The sequence below is a fragment of the Sitodiplosis mosellana genome, unplaced genomic scaffold, assembly GCF_009176505.1.
Source record: "Sitodiplosis mosellana isolate CC-2019 unplaced genomic scaffold, AAFC_SMos_1.0 Smas_scaffold_6226, whole genome shotgun sequence".
Lineage (NCBI taxonomy): Eukaryota > Metazoa > Arthropoda > Insecta > Diptera > Cecidomyiidae > Sitodiplosis > Sitodiplosis mosellana.
The window spans coordinates 3,318,976-3,339,258 of record NW_022601467.1 but is presented as its reverse complement, the minus strand read 5'-3'; the positions used below and the strand labels follow the sequence as shown (position 1 = coordinate 3,339,258).

The following is a 20,283-nucleotide window of genomic DNA, read 5'->3' as shown; positions in this document are numbered from 1 at the left end:
GCGTAAGAGAACCAAAATTTCATTGATCTATGAAACTTATATGTTTTTCAATCGACAGAATACAGTCGCTTGTACCGAACTGGAGACTATGCATCGGTACAAAAGGGTGGAGTTATTCATTATGAGGGCCGTACTGATTCACAGATTAAAATCAGAGGACACCGCGTCGACTTGAGCGAGATTGAAAAAAATCTCAACGAAATTGATGGCTTAAAGAAAGGCATTGTTCTATGCTATCATGCTGGTCAAATGGACCAAGCCATTTTGGCCTTTGCATCCGTTGATCGCTCGTCACATTTGGACGAATGGCATATCGAAAAAACGCTTCGCAACAAACTCCCCGAATATATGACGCCTCAGATCATTATCATTGATCAAATGCCGTTGTTGGTCAATGGCAAAGTTGATCGTCAAACATTACTAAAACACTACGAAAACACCAACAACTACAGTAAGGCTTAGCCACTTTTGATGAAATGTGAATGATTTGAAGATTTTCAATGAAAATAAATTTGTTTGATTTTAGATGATTTTTCTCTTCATTTTTTGTATCAGAATAAGAAGAAAATAGCAATAAATATTGTTATATACAGTCAACACTAATTCTTGATTTTTAGTTGGGTTTTCGTTATACTATGATTACACTGGAGTTGCAACGAATGAGATGGAAAAGGCAAGAATTTTTTTTCCAAACTATCGGTTAAGTCATGGCCGATCAGCTCGTACAATCATTTCGCTGCAGAGTAACTTTTATGAACTGGGTGGAAATTCGTTGAATTCGATCTATACCGTCGCCAAGCTTCGTGATCGTGGCTATTCCATTGAAATCACCAATTTCATATCAGCAAAGAACCTGAGAGAAGCATTGGATCACACAAACGAAATCAATAAAATTCGTGGTAACAATCCAGTACCCATTGAAACAGATTTTGCAGCCCACCCACTATCAGAGGAGCACAGAAAAGAAACTATTCGGTATTAGTTTGAATTGTGTCATGGCCACAATTATAATTTCCTTTGTGTTGAATATTTTTCATTTTCTATTAAACATTCAGCATAATCGCCAATGGCTTTTTGGAAAAAGGTGAATTAGAACAGCATTTCAAGCCAGAGCTTACCGAAAAGCACTATGTGGCACTGATAAATGAAGCACGGGATACGCAGGTGCAAACAGGATTCAGTTTTTTGATCACCGATAAATCCAACCGTGTTGTCGGTGTTTCCTTGAACTTAGACAAAAACGAAAACACCAATAAACCGCCCTGCAATCGCGATGGTCCATATGGTGTCATATTGGAATTTTTGGAAACGATCGAAACGCCAGTCAAGTTAGCATTTGATATAGAAGAAATATTCCTCTTGAACGCGGTATTAATCGGATTCAACGCATACATTTTTTCAGAGATCGTCTGCCGAGAGATAAGCCGATAATGACGTCAGTTTTGATGGGAACGCATGAAAGTTTAAATGCACAAGACAATGTGGCGGCAATGACCTTCATGGATTCGGAGGTGATTCGTGTGACCGAAGAAAAGCTTGTTGTGGCATTTCGACCACCAACACAAACGCCTTGACACAGCAACTGGCTCGCGATGTTTTCGGCTATGAAACCATGTCCGATATTCAAATCAATAAATTCATGATCGATGGTAGAAAACCATTTGGTAATGCATCAGATGATAGTAAAACGATAGTTCAGTGGAAAAAATTATAACTTTTTTTTTATTTGTTTATGAATAATAGAAAAGAATAACTTTACCGGTTATAATAATTATTCTGGAAACACGCAGCATTAAATAATAAACTCAATCATGGTAAAGGATTGCATTCCAAAACCATTATTTCCGAAATTCTGAAATTCCGAACAAAAATTGTCTTTATTTGTCTAATGATGGTCAGAACATTGCAATAGACCTAAAAGAAACATCTTTAAATTTACTTATGACACATTTTTTAAAAAAACATTTATCGAAATAAAAACGAACGTTACGATTCAAAATTTCGAATGTGCTATTTTTTGTTCGAATTTGAAAAGAAGTCTTCATGTTTGACAGTTCGGCTCAAAACAGTGTGAATCTAACCTCAAAAATGTCATCAATAGAAAGTGAATTGGAGAAAAGTTTTGCATTGAAAGATGTAAACAAACCAAAACGGACACTATCCACTGGTGGAAAAATTCTGATTGGCTTGTCGGGTAAGTGAGCAACTTATTTAAATTATGTGTCATTTCACTACATCAGTCTATTTTCGTTTTTATTTTAATAAACAGGAGGTGCTGCGATTGGCCTGAGTTTGATATGTGCACCGTTTGTAGCTCCAGCATTTCGAAAATATTGCCTGCCCTATGTTCCAGCAACAAATAATCAAATCAATAACATTGTCAAACTTCTCAAAACAAACACAAATGAAAGACTGCTCGATATTGGCTCCGGAGATGGCCGCATTGTCATTGGTAAATCAATTTATTTCAAAGAATACATTCAAAGAAACCGTTTGGAATAGTGATGAGAAATATTTTCAATATATTTTTAGCGGCTGCCAAAAATGGTCTGAAAGCAGATGGCGTAGAGCTGAACACTTGGCTCGTTCAATATTCACGTTTATCAGCACTTTACCATGGTGTTTTCAAGAAAACCTCATTCTATCAGAAGGATCTATGGAAATTTGATGTCTCACCCTACAGATATATCGTCATTTTTGGCGTTGAACAAATGGTTAGCATCGAAACGATGTTGAATTTTCAGTTAATTTCGATGTGTTTAGTTGTTTGCTTCATTTTTGTAATGAATATAGAAATTGGTTGTTAATTTGTTACACATTCATTCTTTTCAGATGACAGAGTTGGAGAAAAAATTGCTTAGCGAAGCAAGTAAAGAGTCACATGTAATAGCCTGCCGATTCCCATTGCCAAATGTCAAACCGACTCGAATTGTTGGTGAAGGAATCGATACCGTTTGGTTGTATGATTTCAAAACCGGCTCTAGTTGAAATAGAAAACTGTTAATTTTTGACATAACTCATCGTAGCTATTGTTATTTTCGTAAATTGTTTCAAATAAAATGTAAAAACACTGTTTTCAATCGTTGTCGTCTGTTTTATTTCATTAGAATCAAACCAGTTTTATCTTTGGTTCAGTTGCCAATGTTCTTTACCGCTTCACGAAAATTGACAATTGCTGAGAAAGAAGAAGAAGAAGAAGAAGAAGACAGAGACCACTATGGTGTGTCATCCATTGTTATTGTTTTGAATGCGCCCTTGACAGTTTGTTGCGCACTTTCGTCGAGTAAACATGTTCGGAGGACACTTTTTCGTAGATGAAAGACCAATAAATCTGTTAAAAGTAAGGGTTCATCTTATACATAAATTTTCGCGCGACTCACGCTTATTCACATTTTACTCAATCCACTCAATGACATTTATCCAATTTTATTTGTTGCAGAAACCGTCTATCTACGTTTTCTCTCGTCCATTTAATTTGCGATCGGTAAAACCACGGGATACACGTCGAATTTACACAACGGCTTTGCTCAAAGCATCGATGCGTTGCACTGAGAACATTCGCGAAAGCATCGAAGTGATTAATGACAACGGTGAACCATACAATATTGAACTATCCAATGGTGAAACAGTTTGTGTCAGAGCCTTTCAATGGGGTAGCAAAACACTGAACGTTATATTTTTATTCGAACGTAATGAATCAATCGTTTTTCAATCAATTGCTTTATGGATTCATTTAATTGGAATTTTTGCTTATTTCACAACACAGATAAGAAGAATTTTACATTATACGCTGGCCGTTTTACTTCTTCTGGTGATATTGTGCAGCACAATTTACTACCATGCCTAATGCGGGAGAATAGGATAGATGAGTTATACGTTGACATAACGGCGTACAACATTACTGAGTTCAATTTGAAACGGAAAGCCTGCCGCGAAATTCAAGAATTACTGTACGTTGCGTTGCCAAATATTCAAAAGATAATGATTGTTTTCATAATAAATGATTGATTTTCTTCTTCTAGTTCAGATAGTGATCATAAAAAATTCCATATGTTGATTGATAATTTTGGTTATGAAGACTTGATATTTGAGCTGGTAAAAAATGAAGTGAAAATATACCTTGACCCAGAATATTCGACTGAAATATTCAAATGGCAACAATGTCTGGACCAATTTTGCACTGATCAAGCCGAAGCAGACATAATTCTGGTCAATAAACTGGCAGAAGACACGGAAAAGTATGCACAAAATGGTTGCAATTTTAAACATGATCGAATAATAATTTTTCGTTTCTTCTAGACAATTCCGTGAAGACAATATCATCAGCATAAAATTGACAACAGACAGTCGCGCTACTGATTCAGATCATCTTCGTATCGTGAAATACACGTTCTATCCAACTCAAGCAGATATATTTCACACCGTCTTTTTGGCATCACCTGTTGGCATTAATCCAATCAACCAAACCGACACCATTCCACTTGAACTCTGCGAATTGTGCCGATAATCCTAATAATATGCACGAAATATGCATCCAGTTGATAAAAAGTTCTAGCATGTTAGAAACTAATGTTTAAGAAAACACAATCACGTTAGCTCCTTTACTGTCGTTCATTTTTTTTTTTAAATTAATTTCATGTTTTGTTGATGAAATTTACATAAATAATGTTTGAAATTAAAAATTGAGGAGAAAAATAATATTAAATGGATTAGTCTGTGCTGTGTGCTTTTCTTTGTTTCTTTTTCATTTGGGATTGCTTGAATACATTAAATTCACATAAATTTATTGATATATTTTTTCTTATGTGTGTATGCTATCCGCAAAAAAATAACATGCATTTTTCCCGCCATCAAATTATTATATTTTTTACCTGCAAATGTTCCATCATTTATCTTCATGTCTCAATTGATCGATCGCTCGATCTTGATCCAATACAACAAGCCAAACAGAAAAATTGAAGAGAAATGTTTAAATATTGAATAGATATGTGTTGACATTGATTGACATCTCAGTTGGCCATGAGTCATTTGAAACACTGCTTACAAGTCATGGGCACCTTTTTTATGCTTTGTTTTACGAACGGAATTAGTTTAGATAATAATATCATCTCGTTATATCTGATCATTTCTGTTTTTTTTTTTGGATTCAAAGTAAGTTAAAAAAAAACCATCCAACTTTAATTCGCTTTTTTATGAACTCAGACGAAACAAAGGAGAAATGAATATTGTTTCGCTAAATCTAAGAAAAAAAGTGTAATTTGAATGATGATTTGTGTTTCAGAAATTTCGGCCCAAATACACGCGACCGTTGGTCGAGTCTTCGAAAATTTCGGTAAATCCGAGCTTCGAATAGAATTGATGCATAAAACGATCGGTTGTATTGATGCAAACGTGCACACCAAACGATCCGTTTGAGCGTAGAGCAGCCAATAGAACAGTGACCAATCGCTTTGGCAGTGATGAGTCAGCATTGCATTGTTCTTTCAATACCGAACATACCATTATGGATGGATGTGTATTGAGCACTTCTTGTGGATAATCATATTTGAAATTGTGAAAATGATTGATTGAATCCTTGGCGGCTGGCGTTAAATCCGGCAAATCTAACAATGCTGATGGATACTTGAGTCGCATTTCGGGAAACCAACACATTTCTTGGTTTTGATAAAATTGTTTTGCATTTAGTGCGGCACATGCATATCCAGCCAAATGATTCTCCGAATTTTGCAAAACCAAACAGAGTTCCGGGTTTATAGTGACAAATGGACCGATCAGACGATCAGCCGGTATTGATTGAAGATTTTCAGAAAATAGCTCGGTACAATCTGATCCATCACGGCAAGTCTTATGACAAATGTCATAGATTTGAACTTCATCCATGTGCGAATACGGTCGAATGGTGAAGAAATTTGTGGTGGGCGAATCGGGCAATTTGTAAATGAATAAATCATTGCCCGAATCGATGGGTATGAGTCTTTGTAAATCAGCCGTTAAACCACCACGAAACACCCACGGCTCTTGATCTCCCGAAGAAAATGTCTCTCGCCATCCCTTGCTGAACCCTAACACAAAGAAGAAGGCGAAAATTGGTTATTTTTATTATAAATATCCACAAAATTGGACAAAAAATAGGTTTATAAAAAAATCAAAATCACTTACATGTATAATTGCCCTGGGTGTACGAATTAATATTGGCTGGGAAATATCCTAATGCTGAAAAATGAAAATTGATGTGAAAAAAGTTGAGTTTATTTTGATTACGTCACTTGATGAATAAAATTCATTTTTGGTGCGTTATTTCTTTTGTTCCCACAAATCAAACTTACCAAGCCATTTGATAAATGCACACAATAGCGTGATTACACCAGCCATATCCCATACATAAGAATACAAATCATAGCATAGCTCTTTGTTGGCGCATGATGCAATCTTCTTTGCCAATCCCATCACCGATTGACACAAATTATAGAATTTATCGGCTCGTTGAAACCACTCTTGGACCTATTCCATCAAAATCATACAGACAAATTCATTGTTAAAATCATATTATTGTTTTTTTTTTCTTCGATAATTGGAGTTTCATATGAATTTACCTCGGGTTTTGCACTTGAAATATCTTGACCTTTTTTGTATGAGCTAACGAGAACGCTTGCATTTGTTTTCAACCAATAGAATTCGTTAATGATTTGCAGTGAGCGTGAGCCGTGTTCGAAGGGCAAATAGAATAGGTCACAGAGCAAGAACAAATCATCCACAGTTATGTCTTTGTCATAAGATCTTCAATAGAAAAAATCAAATAAGTTTATAGAAGCATTCAAACCAATTTGCCAACTCTGAATCAATCTTACTTGTCCACGATGTCATGCATATCCGTGTTTGAAGTGAGCGATGTGTCTGAGCTTTCGACTTGCATGCTGCCCGTGGACGAGGTCTGAAATAGTCAAATAAAACCGTTGAAATGTTTGTAAAAATAAAATTTCTTTTCTGAAACTAACCGAAATGCTTTCTGCCATAATCACATCATTGATCACCATCGTATGTTTTGGCGATGCCATTGAATTGACGCTAGCACATTCCATTGGTTCGGTGGAGTTTAAATGATCACCGGTTGTGTTGAGGTCATCACTTTTATCGAGAATCGGTTGCTCAAATGAAACATCCGAATTAACAATCACCGATGCAATTTCAATGGGTTCGGGCACTTCGGACACTTCAACATCGGTCTCACTGATGTTTTCTTCGATTTTATGTGCCATTTCAATGATTGTATCGTCTTCAACTGGCATCGATTCATCCGATTTTTTCGTATCCGAAAATTTTTCATCCTCCGTTTCGAATGCTTCGGCCTCGATATCATTGTCCGGTTTGACATTGGATTTATTCTCGTTTACGTTTTTCAAGTTCATAATTGGAACACCGATGCTGCCGACGGGCAATGGAATCGACGGCAATGAAATTGGATTGAGCGTTGCAACAATTGGATTCGGTATTACATCGTTGGTTATCACTTTTGTGGCTGATACCAATGAATTCATCACTACATTTGGCACTGACAACGTTTCAGCCCCTATAAATATAGGACAAGTACAATCAATGACTACGATCAAATGGTTTCGTTTCCTGAGAAAATTACCTGTCACCGTGCTACAGACTTCGGCCAGCGCTTGCAATTGAGTCGTATTCACCTCAGGCACTTTAATGGCGCTTGTATTGGAGACGGTGTTTGTTGTTGTCGTTAAACTCATGCATGTATTAATTGACGGTAAAATCGGAATCACAGGTATCACCACTAATTTATAAAGGAAAATCCCAATTTATTTCAACATCTTCGACCATTTTTACAAAACATCTTCGACCATTTTCAACTCACTTGTTTGGATCGGATGTGGTTTTGTTATTGGTCCAAATGCATCCTTGATGACATAGAATTCGGGAAGCCATTCGTTTATTGCATTTTTCAGCGCAACTCTCGGATGGTACACATCATCTGACAGACACGTTGGTGCATCTTCACTGCAAATACCTTCCTCATTTTCAGTTTCCAGTTTGATATCCGCCGAAATTGAGTCTGTGCAAAGAAGTTTCACATTAAAATGTTTTTCCAATATGAATCAATCAATCGATTGTCTTACTATTGACCCTGGTGTCCGAACTACATTTCGACCAGTGTGCCAGTGTGTGGATGGCGATTTGATTGGCATGAAATTCACAGTTTGGATTCGTGAGTACGCCGCGTAGCATTGGAATTAGTTCGGGTGATCGGCCAGCGTATGGGCCGAGAAATACACGTTTCTGATCGTAATCGTTGGCATGCAAATTATCCCAAATGACTGGTGGGCGACGCATCACTTCAGTCACTTCTTGAATCGATTCGACGGTTAAATCTTTTGAAATAACCTTCGGTCCCGTCCACAGTATATCAATCTCCTGTAAATGACCCATAAAATCCCATTAAATTCAATTGGCCCAATTTCTTTGTCATTGTCATTGTCATCATAAAATTTACCTGCACCAATTTGCTGCCGATTGTGTTCAAGTATTCGGAATTGGTTACCGATGGCTGTGCTCGTGTGCTACAGTATTGCGTTGGACAGAATAAAAAGCGTGAGCAATTCAAATGATTGTACACTTCATTTGTGACCGACACCTGAGCCTGTCCAAACGATTGAAATACTTCTTTATCGGCTTTGCTCATTTCCGGTTCGATATCGTCGAAGAGCAAAGCGAATGCGTCGCAACCAAACTGTGACACTTGATCCAATTTTCGTTTGAGCGTGGATACCTCTTTCGGATTACTGTATGTCATGTCTAATCCCGGTGAAAGTGCATAATAGAAAACGATTCCATGCTCTTTAGCTGCGGTTATCAAACCTGTTTCAACGAATGGATGGTATTACTTTCAACAGCTAGTATGCAATGAAATAAAAAAAAAAACCAAATTACCCGTCAAATGGTCGGCTTCTTCAACGGTATACATTTCTCTCCAATACGCACGATGTTTGTAGTCATCTTTTGGTGCATAAACGTATGAATCCATTCCCCATCGTTTCAACCTTAATCATTGTTCGAGTCATATGTTCATTAGTTGATCTAGTCATTTCAGGGCACAAACACAATTTTTGAGTCCAAGTAAAAAAACCCACTTACTTCCGAAACAAATCTTTGCGTTGTTCTGTTGTCCATGGTCTACCGTAGAATCCCTCAATAACACCACAAATAAAGTCGTTTTTTAGCTTTGTCGAATTATCCTGATCGAAATCTTGTGCAACATCCGATGTCATATCGATTTGGATTAGCAGCAAGAGCTAACAAAACAAACTCCTGTTTGGCTTAATGTAGTACTTTGCTAAATGTATCACAAAAGAAATAATTTCCTCTATGCAGATTGAACGATTCGCACACTCTTGAATAAAACACACAAGAAATTTCCACAAAAATTCACTGCGGCGCTACGGACAATGAACGAAATGTCACACACAATCACTCGACAATGGAGAAATGTTTCATCGACCAATTCGATCAAACCGAATATCTGTCCGAATTTTCATTAAAATAAAATCCAAAACACCGAATGAATTATGGTGCAAATGGAATTTTAGATTTGAAATTAGTTTGACGTGAGACGGAGAGAGAGAGATGCCTGCTTTAGTTTTTTTTTTGTTCGGTTGAAAAGCAATGTGTATCAATATATACGGCGCCGACTACCACAATGTACCATAACAAAACTTGTATTGAAGCAAATACATGGCATATCGTTTCAATGGAGGAGAGTGAGCGAGATACATGAGTGTGTGTAATGGCCTGTGTGAGTATGTGTGTGCATGCTTGAGATGAGATTTTGTTGTCAAATAGTAAGCTTGAATACAAAAACAAAATACGCGTAATCGTATGTTTAGACGCTTGTTTCTTTCATTCTTAGCCTCGCTCACACTCGCCACACTCGATAGTATCAATTTGTCAATAGAATCAGCAAAATTTTCCGTTCGCCACAATCGACGCAATTAAATTATTCGAAAAAAAAGAGAAACGAAACGCACAAAAGCATGACATGAATATTGATTCAAAGATGAATCAATGAATTGAATCATCGAGTCTGATTCACAACCCGATACGTGTGGATTCGCAGTTTTGTCTTACATTTCCATTTAATGAAATTATTACGGTTCTTTGTTTTGCAGTGTGTTTCATTTATTATTCGCTAATGTAGCTTCTGATTGAATAGATAAGAAATTCATAGGAGCGCCATCTAATTGTCAAATCGAACAAACATCCATTCGATTCGATATGGACTAAAATTTATTTGGAAAAGTGAATTTTTCTCATTTTCACCCATGTTTGTCGAAAAGTGTGAAATTAAATTGACAAAAGTGGATCAAAGTAATAAAGAACCACGTAAAAGTTGTTCGATTTGTGCTGTTTCTTCTGGGTTGATGTGCTGGTCGGTTATACGGCGAACACTTCACAAATGCAATTGATGTGAAGTTGGCTCCGGTACACGCCAAACGATGATGCGTTAATCTGTTTTGGAGCGCATACGTGTGTGTGCGTGTGTACATGTGTAGTGTACGACAGTGTGTAAGTGAGTAAAATATATATTTGACGATTGTGTGTCTGTTTTGAAGAAAAGTTGACTGAATCTTGAAATTGAAATTTTAGTTGAAAAATGGCAGCGAATCGGGATAGCGACACATCTTTGTGGCTACATAATAAACTCGGTACATCTAGCGAATGGACTAGCGGTTCGATTTGTTCTCAGCTAAACAAAGAGGTTTTAAGGAACATCAAAGACTGCTTTGCGGATTTGCAAACACAAGTGAAATTAAAACTATTGCTTAGCTTTTTTCATATCCCGCGTCGTCTTGTCGAAGAGGTAAAAAAAATCGTCCATATTGAAAAAGATTACTATATGTGTATATACGCGCGCGACGTGTGTGCAACGCGAGTGAATGAAACAGAAAAAAACAAAATCTATAGAATTTCCAATTGAATGTGTGTGCAAAATGTTATTATGTACGAATTAAAGTTTTTTTCCTCGTTGGTTCTTCTTCTTCTGAATATTCGAAATTCAATTTCATTGTCGATTCTCATAAATAATGCGTTTCGTTTCGAGCAGCACAGCAACAGCAATAACAGCAACAACAATAGCAGCACATTTTAATTGCATTGTTTTTGGTCGCATAAATATTACGACGACCATCGATATTCCCCAAGCACTGTGTGGTGTCGCACTTCTATTGTACACATACCATTCGAGTCGTAGCTGTCACTTTTATGGCGCTTCTTTTGTTTATTATTGTTGTTGTAATTTTACTTCAAGTGGCCCGTAATGTTTGTTTCGAGGGCAATTATTTGTTATCTCATTGGTTTGACCAAACCGAATGGTCGATTGTGATGTAGCTACTGTTAATGTGGAAATTTGTGGACAAAATAGAAATTTACAAGAAATCAATTTCGCAAGAAATCGACATGATAAATGAACGAATTCATTTGCGATGCCATGAATCCATATTTTAATCTTGGTTCAAATGTCAATTTATATGATTTCAGTGGAAAACCGAGCTAGATGAAGTTATCGAAGTAGCTGCATTAGATTCAGAATTATGGGTGTCAATGATAGCAGAGACGATAAAAACGTTTCCAGCCACTGGATCGTTGAACACGGAAATTTCGGACTACGAGGAAACTCGACCTATCTTCACCGATATGGTCAACGAGCTGCGAAAATATGTGAACAAGCACAGTGATTTGGGAATGTTGCCGTTGGAGTGTCAATATTTAAATAAAATGGCATTGACATCTGTGGTGAGTAAATAAGCATTTTCGATTTCCGTCAATGCTGCGGCCTGTTTGATCAATTGTGCATTGTGCATTGTGTAATGATGTGTTTTCGTTTGTCATTGTTTTTTTCTCTCGAATTCGCAGGTCGGCCAACAACCACCAGTGACAAAGCATTTCACATTGAAACGAAAGCCAAAAAGTGCTGCCTTACGAGCCGAACTATTGCAAAAGTCTTCCGATGCACAGTCTAGTCTCAAAAAATCATCGGCACCAATTATACCGCTACGAACGCGTGGTATGCCTCGTAAAATGACTGACACAACACCGTTGCGAGGCATTCCAACACCTCGAATTCCCACCAGCGGCTTTCGATCGCCGACATCAACGCAGGGACCAAGCAGCCGACCGAATATGCCGCGTCAGCAGGCCGGCCGAAAAGATGGTGGCATCAAAATTTTGGATATCACCGAACAACCGTTGGGCTATGCAGCGGCCAAGAAACGTAAACGACAACAAGAACTGGAAGAACAACAGAAACGAGCACTTGAAGCTCAATCTAGTCCGCCAGTGAAATCAGAACCGGAAACACCCGTCACCACAACGCCTGACTATGCCGTTGGCTTGACTGCAACATCGGTATACACGCAACCGGCCACTCCAGCACCAACAATTGTCAAAGAAATTCCCCCGAACACAACAAACGATTTTGTCAAAACAGAAACAGGTAAGCAGGGTTCGCATTTCGGGGACTTTCCAATCGCTCATGCTCAAGCATTCCTTTTTTAAATATTTCAATTGATTCCATTGCAGTACCTGTTGCCAGTTCCACATCAACCATTATACAAAGCCAAGCGCAAGCTGTTAGTAATAGTCAACAGAATACAGTGACATCGAATAATAATCATCTAGTGTTTTCAATTAAAAATGACGGTAATGTTGTATCGTCATCAATTGGCGCTTCGTCGACACCACTGTTGGTAACCGTATCGAATGCTTCCTCCGTGAATACAATAAAATCGGATGGTCCACGATTGATATCATCGACAACAATCAAACCAGCCACAACACAAGCACAAGCTCAGGTAAGATAGCCCACCTGTTTTGCGGCAATTAATGCGGAAAATGGCATTTTCATGTGTTTCATGTTTCGTTTTTCATTTATCTCTTTCCTGTAGAAATATACACCAATCCAATCAACAAAAACGACACCACCCGCTCTGGTCACCATTTCCTCACCGACGAATATGCCTTCGTTAGCAGCTTTATCAAATCCACAACAGCAGCAACAACATCAGCAGTCCGAATCGTTGCAGGTCCCCCAGCAAATCGGAGCGACGAAAATTGTGCAAATCAAAACGGCGCCCACCATTCAGGTGGTGCCATCGAATCGGCCAACCATTCAAAATATACCACCATTGATTCCAACGCAACAGCCAACATTTTTGAACATACAACAGAGTGTGGCGAATCGACAGTCGACAATACAAACAAATACCAGCAGCGCACCATCGACTATATCGTACATTACAACAAATCAAACCGATGCCAAGCCACTTGGACAAACGTTTCAGACGACGCAACAGCAGCAACCGAAATATTCACCGGTCGTTGTGCAATCGCCGAATGTCAAAGGCAAAACCATTATTCTGGCAAATGCAAATACATCGCAGCAAAAGACCATCATTTTGCGATCGGTTGGCGCCGATGGCAATACCATTTTGCAGCAAGTACCCATTAGCAGTGTATCGGGTTTACAAAATCTCACCGGCAATACGAACAATATTGTGCTGACCCAAAGCCCCGGCACAAATATTATCAAAACATCGACGACCAATCAACAGCCGCAATTCCAACAAATCCAAATCACTGGCACACAGCAGCCACAGCAACAAATACCCGCCCTTGTACCAACATCATACACACAAATCATTACGAATTCACAGCAACCTCAGAACCAACAACAGCCACAGACACGACTTGTGCTCACCAACCCTGGTCAAAATCAATCTGTACTGTTACCACAAGGATTAACGCTTATTCAGAGGTGAGATTTCTTTTAAAATTATTGATCGATAATGAAAATTGTCTAATATCACATTGCATCTGCAACTTCCGTAGACCGGGTCAACAGCCTCAGCTTGTGCAAACCATTCAACAAAATCCACAGATCGTACAGATTCAACAGCAACAAAATCAACAAAGTCAACCAGTTCAAATGCAACAAGTTACTGTGCAACAGTCTCAAGCACAGCCACAACAGAGAAAAGGGTTAACGTTATCGGTAAAAAAAATTTACAAATCAAAATATGTTATGCAATATTTCCGTGTAATTGGTTTGGATTCAAAAAAATTCCTGTTGTTCTCCTCGAATAGAATGAGCATGTGGCCAAATTAAATGAGATCTTCAGTCAGGCAAACCGAGTCACTCGTCGAGATAAGGCGCTGATTCTCGGTTTTATGGGCGGTTGTCGTGAAAATCCAATGCCAAGCCCTGAAAATTATATCGTTATCAAATTAGGTGAAACAGAGGTAAGTGGTAGCCCAAATGGTTTGTTTTAAACTGTAAAAAAACAAGACTAGGCTCGAAAAAGACAGATCTTTTAAGTTTCATATTAAAAGTTCGCGGAAATATATGAAAAAAGAACATTTTTTTTTTCTTCACTTTGCAGGAACGTGTCAAACAAGAAGATGGAACAATTGTTCCAATGCTTGTCGAATCGTTAATTAAGCTGGACTACAACACCGGCGAATGGAAGAAACTGCAGCACCTGCGACGCATCGATCAGCAAAACGACACAAAGAAGATAACGTCACAGAATTCGGTGGTTATTTAGACTTCGATAAACATCCACAGCTAAAACCAGCGGAATTTGTAGCAACCAGAGAACATTTAGAAGCGTTTTATTCATCAAAAACGAACCCGAAAAGCGTTCAATCGTTAAACATCATGCTGTGAATCGTTGATCGAGAAATCGTGCGCTGCAAAATAGCCCAGTTGGAATACATGAATTCAATTGATGATAAAAACTGTAACAAACAAAATAACGGCTAGAGCCGTTTGTGGAACGTCAATGCAACGATACCATTTGCACAACCAGCAAAAAAAAATAACAAATTGAATATTTACAAGATTCCGTACAATTAAAAATCATGCATTCACCGGATGCAATTTATACGAGCAAAATGAAGAGAATTCTTAAAATAGTGACACAAATTTATGTTGCAAACAAAATGTTAAATCAACGTTCGACAAATCCAATTGAATATGGATGTGGAGTAATAGTAATGGTTGGATCATCGAAGAATTATGAATTTGTTGTAGTGAACCAATGTTTGTGAAGAAGTAACATGTAAATTATTTGATAAGTTCGCGATAGAGAAGAAGAAAAAACACACACACACACTTTCATACATCTTAGGTTCATTAAGTAAGCAACAAAAACTAGTTTAAAGTGGATAGATTCAAGGAAAAAAGAAATCAGCGCTTATTTTAAGTGTCTTGTGTGTTAATTTGAGACCATTGTTGATTGGATATTCTTGCATAAGATTTTCAAGTTGATTAAAAAAAAGCATACTAGTATATCAAATGAGATATGATCATAATATTTTCCTCTCCTCATTCATTTCTCATTTTTCACAAAGTCAGAGAGACATAAAAGAAACGGAAATTGAAATAAACAAACAATCGATAAAAAATGACAAAGATAAAAAAAAGCCAGAAAATACGGTTATATACAATATAACTGAATAAACAAAAAAAAATCAACAACAAAAGTTAAGTAAACAAATACAAAACACACACACAATGTAATTATGAACATAAAGAAATACATAAAACGTAACCCTATGACGAATGTATATTTTATTTTTAGTGCAAAAATCGTAAAGAGACGAGAAATTTTTTTTTAAAAAAAAAATCCAGCTGCATCTTTCACTCAATAACCAGAACAAAAAAAAAACTGATAATAAGAAAGAATATTGAAGACATGTCTTCGTCACCGTTAAGCATTTTCATATTGACACACAAAAAACAATGGTTAAGGTAACTTTAGTCATCTCCTTCATCTAACTTTTCTGCCCCTTCTGTGCTCCAATCACATCTTTGTCTTGGCCATCACAATGTTAACTCTATCCAAAAAAAAACCACTGTTCAAAATTTAATGCAAAGTTATTTGTTTTCGTAGCAGAACACACACACATTAACAAGCGTATTCAATTACATACAGTTTAAGGTCTATTTAAATTCGGTCTTTCCAATCTATGTAAATAATTTTGTTCCATATTATGATATGAACAGGCCAATCATTTTTGACACGTGCTTATGATAATATCAAATTTCATCAGTTACTTTTAGATAGAAGAAAAAGAAAAACAAATTCAACGCCCCAGAACGAAAGCAAATAAAAGCGCAGTCAATACATACAATGCAGAAATAAACAATGTCTAGTGAAAATGTTGTACAAATATGCAAGAGAAATAAAAATTACTAGCAAACAACCACTTATGTTACAAAAGATAACAAAAATAAAGTGAAGATGCGATTAGATGAGTTTAACATTTACATTTATATGTGATAAAAATAATAAACTAATCGATACGGTACAAAGACAACATGCTTTGCATTTTTTTCGATGGATTTTTTGTATATGAAAAAAAGGAAGATCTCTTTCGATTTGGTGATCTTCTTATAAATAAATTCGATTTGATGATTCATGAATAAACGGTGAGTTTGTAATTTTAAACATTTTTTCAACGCAATTTATTGACAGTTTCCATCTTCGATTGAAGATTGGCCGATAGGAGTCGCTGAAAAAAGCATTTTTTTGCCAATTTTCTTTTTCGCAAACTTCAAACCTGTTTCTTGCCGTCGTTAAGCTTTGTGAAACTTGCAAAAATCACCCAATTTATTAAATGTTCATTGATTTTGATGAAGCGATTTGAGTCATAGATTAGTGTGGGGTCAAAATTAAAAACAACACGGCGTCGATAGAAATTCAAAACATCAACACTTCATTATAATTTTGAGTATCATGAATATATATATATATATATATATATATCATGAACCATATGAATTATTACGGAAGACTTTGTGACGCAATTTATTGAATCAAAATTGTTGATCGTTTTTTTTTTATCTCTTCCGAATATTTTTGGTTCGTTTCGTTTTCCAGCTCATATAAAATTGACCTGGTTTAGGAAGTAAACCATAAATGCTTAATCATAGTCCTACCCAAAAATGGCTTCACAAGATTTTTTGGACAGCATGAGACATCTTTTTCAATTTTCAGATTTTTCCTAGTAAGTAGCAAAAACTGGTCGAGTAGCAAGCAAAAGTTCTTCATCATTTGAATGTAGATTCGAGAAGACTAATTATGCTGATAAATTAAAATTTTCCATTTCAAATTATCGAAATAATGACTGAGTCTAAGAATGATCTGCATTTTGTGATATGTATAATACTAGTAGTAATGTTGCAGTTCTACATAATTTTCAAATGAGATATACGAAAAATATTTTTATGTTGAAATCACAAACTATTCAAGAGAGTGTCTTTTGCGGTATTATTCAACTCAAATATCTGCTCACGTTGTCTATGCATCGTTCCGATCTCAAGAGAGACAAAACAACCAGACCATGATAATTTCCACTTCAACTCTATATTTGGAGTAGATGTGTTGTGCTTCAAATGAAGCGGTCATGATTCAGATGAATTCATTAGGTGTTTGAAAAAAAGGCCTATATACAAATAAGGAACATTGCTCGACTGAAGGTCTCTAATCGTGAAATATGAAAACCATAAAATAATCAATGCGTACAACGGTTGCATGTGTAAAATGAATCGCTGACAAAGCAGACGACCCACATAATGATACCTAAACGAAAGAGAAATAACAACAAAAACAACGAAAAGAAACTAAACGAACCACGACAAGCACGGGTAGTGAATTCATATTCCATTCCATTAGCGATGCTGTGCGATAATTTATTTGCATGTGATAGACCTGAAAAACAAAAATTGAACAAAATTCCAAAGGGAAAATTTCTCCTGGTTTACTCTTCTTACTTTCATGAATCTAAATTCTCGAAATTGAATGAATGCAAATTCACTTCGATCGCTGTGATGACTTTAAATTTCCAATAGTGTGGAATGTTGAAATTGCCGAGAAAAAATGGTATTAATCGTCGTTGACATAATAAAATATTTTCTATTCCTTTGTTTCTTGTATTTCGGTGTGCTGTGGCTGGCGCATGCAGAAAGTCGTGTGATTAGCGCAGTGTTTGCGTCGCCTACCAATGATTGCATTGATTTATGTGATTATGACATAGTAAACTATAGTGTGTGTATGTATGTGCTGCGATGGATGCGGAATATATGCCAAATGGTCGCATAGTCGAACCGTTGCTCTCCGTATGACGAAAAATAAGATACTCTTAGCGATGAAAAAGACAAAAAAACGATTAAATAATATTATCGGGCAAAAATATGACACACATACACACTGATCTTTATATTGTTTGTCCAGTCTTTTTTTCTCTCATTCTCTTCACCAATGAATATTTTCAGTGAGTTATATTCTTGCACAATGCGCGGATTGACGGTATGATTTGTTATGTTATTTTTTCTTTCTTTCTAAATTTGGAATTGATCGTCCGATTTGATATTAGACGAATCTTTTTTAGCACGCATTAATTGGTGCGCACTAATTTCGGTGTTGTTTTTATGGGGCTTTGACATTTTTTGTAACACTAAAAGCGTCCACTTACGCTTGCCATTCCAAAGGTTACCGACACAATCGATGTGCTTGATTCCGACTTCTGAAATTGATTCCAAATTTCACCGTCGCTTACTTTTTTCCCTCTCCATTCGACCGCATACGATTTTCATACATTTTACCAATTCACAAATGACATGATTTCCACCTGATTTTGTGTGCACATTTTGTGAAGAAGGGAAAAGAGTCTAATGCACACACATTGCATAAAATGTAATTTTTGTCATTCTTACACGGTGTCGTTGCCGTTGATTGCAACCTGAGATGAGATCTGGTAACAATTTAATAACTTTAATTTTAGCCAATTTTCGCAAGCCACAGCAAATCGATCGACTTAGTTCGGACTCTCAAATGTTTTTCTGCATTTTCTTTTAATTACAAGCTTCTATTAGTTCTCACTCGATGTCGTCGAGTGGTTAGACGGTGTGCAGTGCGCGCGCGGTCAAATGTCTTTACATAACAATGCATCGAAAATGTTGGCTAACAACATTCGTTTCGATCGATTTCATTCCAATTTGCCCCGATACCATTTCAATTTCATTTTCAGTCGATAGTTTACCTTGTAGAGCGCTTCATATGACCAAAATCCATTTCAAATGTTTTTAGTTCCAGTGTCCGTGCTGAAAGAGCGGTACGAGAGATTTGCTTCGAATGGCAAACGGTTTTCGATTGAATTCATCTTGGGCGTGTTATTCAGTCGACAGCAGACCGTTAGATCAATTGGACTTATTTGAAGTGAGATCACTGTTTGTACATTTTTTCTTCATCTCGATCGTTCGATCAAAACAAGGCCCGAAGATTGTTATTAATAACATATAATTTAATAACTGTAGTTTTAGCCAATTTTCGCAGGCCACAAAAAATTGATCGACTTAGTTCCGATCTAGGGAGAACATACTCCTTCAAAAAGTTGTGAATATTTTGTGAATATTCTGAATTTGATGTGAATTTGAATATGTGTGAATATTGTGAATAGTTGAATGTGTTTTCCGCCTAGGTTCCGAATCTCAAATGTTTGTCTGCATTTTCTTTTAATTACAAGGTTCGAATAGTTCTCACTCGTTGTCGTCAATTAGTTAGTCGCTGTGCAGCTTTTTTTTTTTCGTCTATGGTGTTTGATCGCCTTAGTAAATATACACACACAACATTTGCATTTGGTTAAAACGAAGGGCTTGCACCGCCTGAAATACGGCAATATTTTCATATATTTCTATATTTCAGTCATATTCCGTCATATTTCAAATATTTGGAATATTTGATTTATTTAAGGCATATTTAAGCCACATTTTGACGTTTTTTGGTATTACCCGATATTATTTTGACTATATCTATATGAAATATTTCTCTCAATTTTCTAATATATGAAATATTTGAAATATAGCCAAATATGTCAATCATACGAAATATCAAGATGCATTTTGTAAACAAATAATGCTTCAATATTTGAAATATTTGGCATATTTGAATATATTTAAAGATATTTCATATATATTTGTTCGTCGCAAGCCCTTCGGGTTAAAACGAGGTCTGAAGATTGTCACTTCTAATTAATATAATTAATAAATTAAGTTTATATTAATTAAATAACTATAAATTTAGCCAATTTTCGCTAGCCACAGCAAATTGATCGACTTAGTTCGGACTGTCAAATCATTTCATTTCTCATTTATTATTTGTTAATACGTGCAATATCCTATATACAATTTCGGAACAAAAGTCTAGATCACTC

At 36.5% G+C, this 20,283-nt stretch overlaps 5 protein-coding genes across 7 annotated transcripts in view; 4 read left to right on the top strand and 1 right to left on the bottom strand.

Annotated features, from left to right (window-relative positions):
- The window catches only part of LOC129579361 (beta-alanyl-bioamine nonribosomal peptide synthetase ebony), a 4,948-nt gene extending 3,234 nt beyond the window's left edge, over positions 1-1,714 (top strand). Inside the window, 5 exon segments of the mRNA XM_055469398.1 lie at positions 59-451; positions 618-975; positions 1,056-1,328; positions 1,403-1,527; positions 1,530-1,714. Of these exon segments, the coding sequence (XP_055325373.1) occupies positions 59-451; positions 618-975; positions 1,056-1,328; positions 1,403-1,527; positions 1,530-1,714 (1,334 nt within the window).
- Positions 1,715-2,033: 319 nt separating this feature from the next.
- Positions 2,034-3,075, top strand: LOC129578608 (ATP synthase subunit C lysine N-methyltransferase). Its single transcript, XM_055467419.1, has 4 exons — positions 2,034-2,194; positions 2,270-2,452; positions 2,533-2,714; positions 2,833-3,075. Exons 1-4 carry the CDS (start codon positions 2,044-2,046, stop codon positions 2,986-2,988), a joined length of 672 nt encoding a protein of 223 aa, XP_055323394.1. The 5' UTR covers positions 2,034-2,043; the 3' UTR covers positions 2,989-3,075.
- Positions 3,076-3,146: 71 nt separating this feature from the next.
- Positions 3,147-4,763, top strand: LOC129578607 (uncharacterized). The gene is made up of 5 exons (XM_055467417.1): positions 3,147-3,340; positions 3,440-3,689; positions 3,767-3,950; positions 4,023-4,238; positions 4,300-4,763. The coding sequence occupies exons 1-5, from the start codon at positions 3,290-3,292 to the stop codon at positions 4,505-4,507; spliced, it is 909 nt and encodes a 302-aa protein (XP_055323392.1). The 5' UTR covers positions 3,147-3,289; the 3' UTR covers positions 4,508-4,763.
- LOC129578604 (protein O-GlcNAcase) lies at positions 4,593-9,776 on the bottom strand. Its single transcript, XM_055467413.1, has 12 exons — positions 9,148-9,776; positions 8,944-9,053; positions 8,507-8,871; positions 8,133-8,427; positions 7,871-8,068; positions 7,634-7,789; positions 6,996-7,567; positions 6,849-6,931; positions 6,594-6,777; positions 6,327-6,501; positions 6,160-6,213; positions 4,593-6,062 (listed from the first exon to the last, which is right to left on the bottom strand). Exons 1-12 carry the CDS (start codon positions 9,279-9,281, stop codon positions 5,278-5,280), a joined length of 3,111 nt encoding a protein of 1,036 aa, XP_055323388.1. The 5' UTR covers positions 9,282-9,776; the 3' UTR covers positions 4,593-5,277.
- A 31-nt stretch (positions 9,777-9,807) lies between these two features.
- Positions 9,808-15,625, top strand: LOC129578606 (negative elongation factor A). Of its 3 annotated transcripts, none has more exons than XM_055467414.1 (9): positions 9,808-10,579; positions 10,657-10,870; positions 11,548-11,802; positions 11,923-12,502; positions 12,589-12,860; positions 12,954-13,822; positions 13,897-14,059; positions 14,152-14,307; positions 14,448-15,625. In XM_055467414.1, the coding sequence occupies exons 2-9, from the start codon at positions 10,664-10,666 to the stop codon at positions 14,610-14,612; spliced, it is 2,667 nt and encodes an 888-aa protein (XP_055323389.1). In that variant the 5' UTR covers positions 9,808-10,579; positions 10,657-10,663; the 3' UTR covers positions 14,613-15,625. The 3 variants fall into 3 exon arrangements, with proteins under 3 accessions (XP_055323389.1, XP_055323391.1, XP_055323390.1); XM_055467416.1 differs by having other exon boundaries at positions 9,865-9,886; XM_055467415.1 differs by having other exon boundaries at positions 9,946-10,575.
- Positions 15,626-20,283: the final 4,658 nt, after the last annotated feature.

Coding starts and splice junctions, on each gene's coding strand:
- LOC129578608 (XM_055467419.1), top strand. CDS start 2,044: ATGTTTGACAGTTCGGCTCAAAACAGTGTGAATCTAACCTCAAAAATG. Junction 2,453..2,532: donor AGATGGCCGCATTGTCATTG/GTAAATCAATTT, acceptor ATATATTTTTAG/CGGCTGCCAAAAATGGTCTG. Junction 2,715..2,832: donor TTTTTGGCGTTGAACAAATG/GTTAGCATCGAA, acceptor CATTCTTTTCAG/ATGACAGAGTTGGAGAAAAA.
- LOC129578606 (XM_055467414.1), top strand. CDS start 10,664: ATGGCAGCGAATCGGGATAGCGACACATCTTTGTGGCTACATAATAAA. Junction 12,503..12,588: donor TTTTGTCAAAACAGAAACAG/GTAAGCAGGGTT, acceptor ATTCCATTGCAG/TACCTGTTGCCAGTTCCACA. Junction 14,060..14,151: donor GAAAAGGGTTAACGTTATCG/GTAAAAAAAATT, acceptor CTCCTCGAATAG/AATGAGCATGTGGCCAAATT.
- LOC129578604 (XM_055467413.1), bottom strand. CDS start 9,281: ATGACATCGGATGTTGCACAAGATTTCGATCAGGATAATTCGACAAAG. Junction 8,069..8,132: donor TTCGGACACCAGGGTCAATA/GTAAGACAATCG, acceptor TTCTTTGCACAG/ACTCAATTTCGGCGGATATC. Junction 7,568..7,633: donor AGTCTGTAGCACGGTGACAG/GTAATTTTCTCA, acceptor CTATATTTATAG/GGGCTGAAACGTTGTCAGTG.
- LOC129578607 (XM_055467417.1), top strand. CDS start 3,290: ATGTTCGGAGGACACTTTTTCGTAGATGAAAGACCAATAAATCTGTTA. Junction 3,690..3,766: donor CGTTATATTTTTATTCGAAC/GTAATGAATCAA, acceptor TTCACAACACAG/ATAAGAAGAATTTTACATTA. Junction 3,951..4,022: donor CGCGAAATTCAAGAATTACT/GTACGTTGCGTT, acceptor TTCTTCTTCTAG/TTCAGATAGTGATCATAAAA.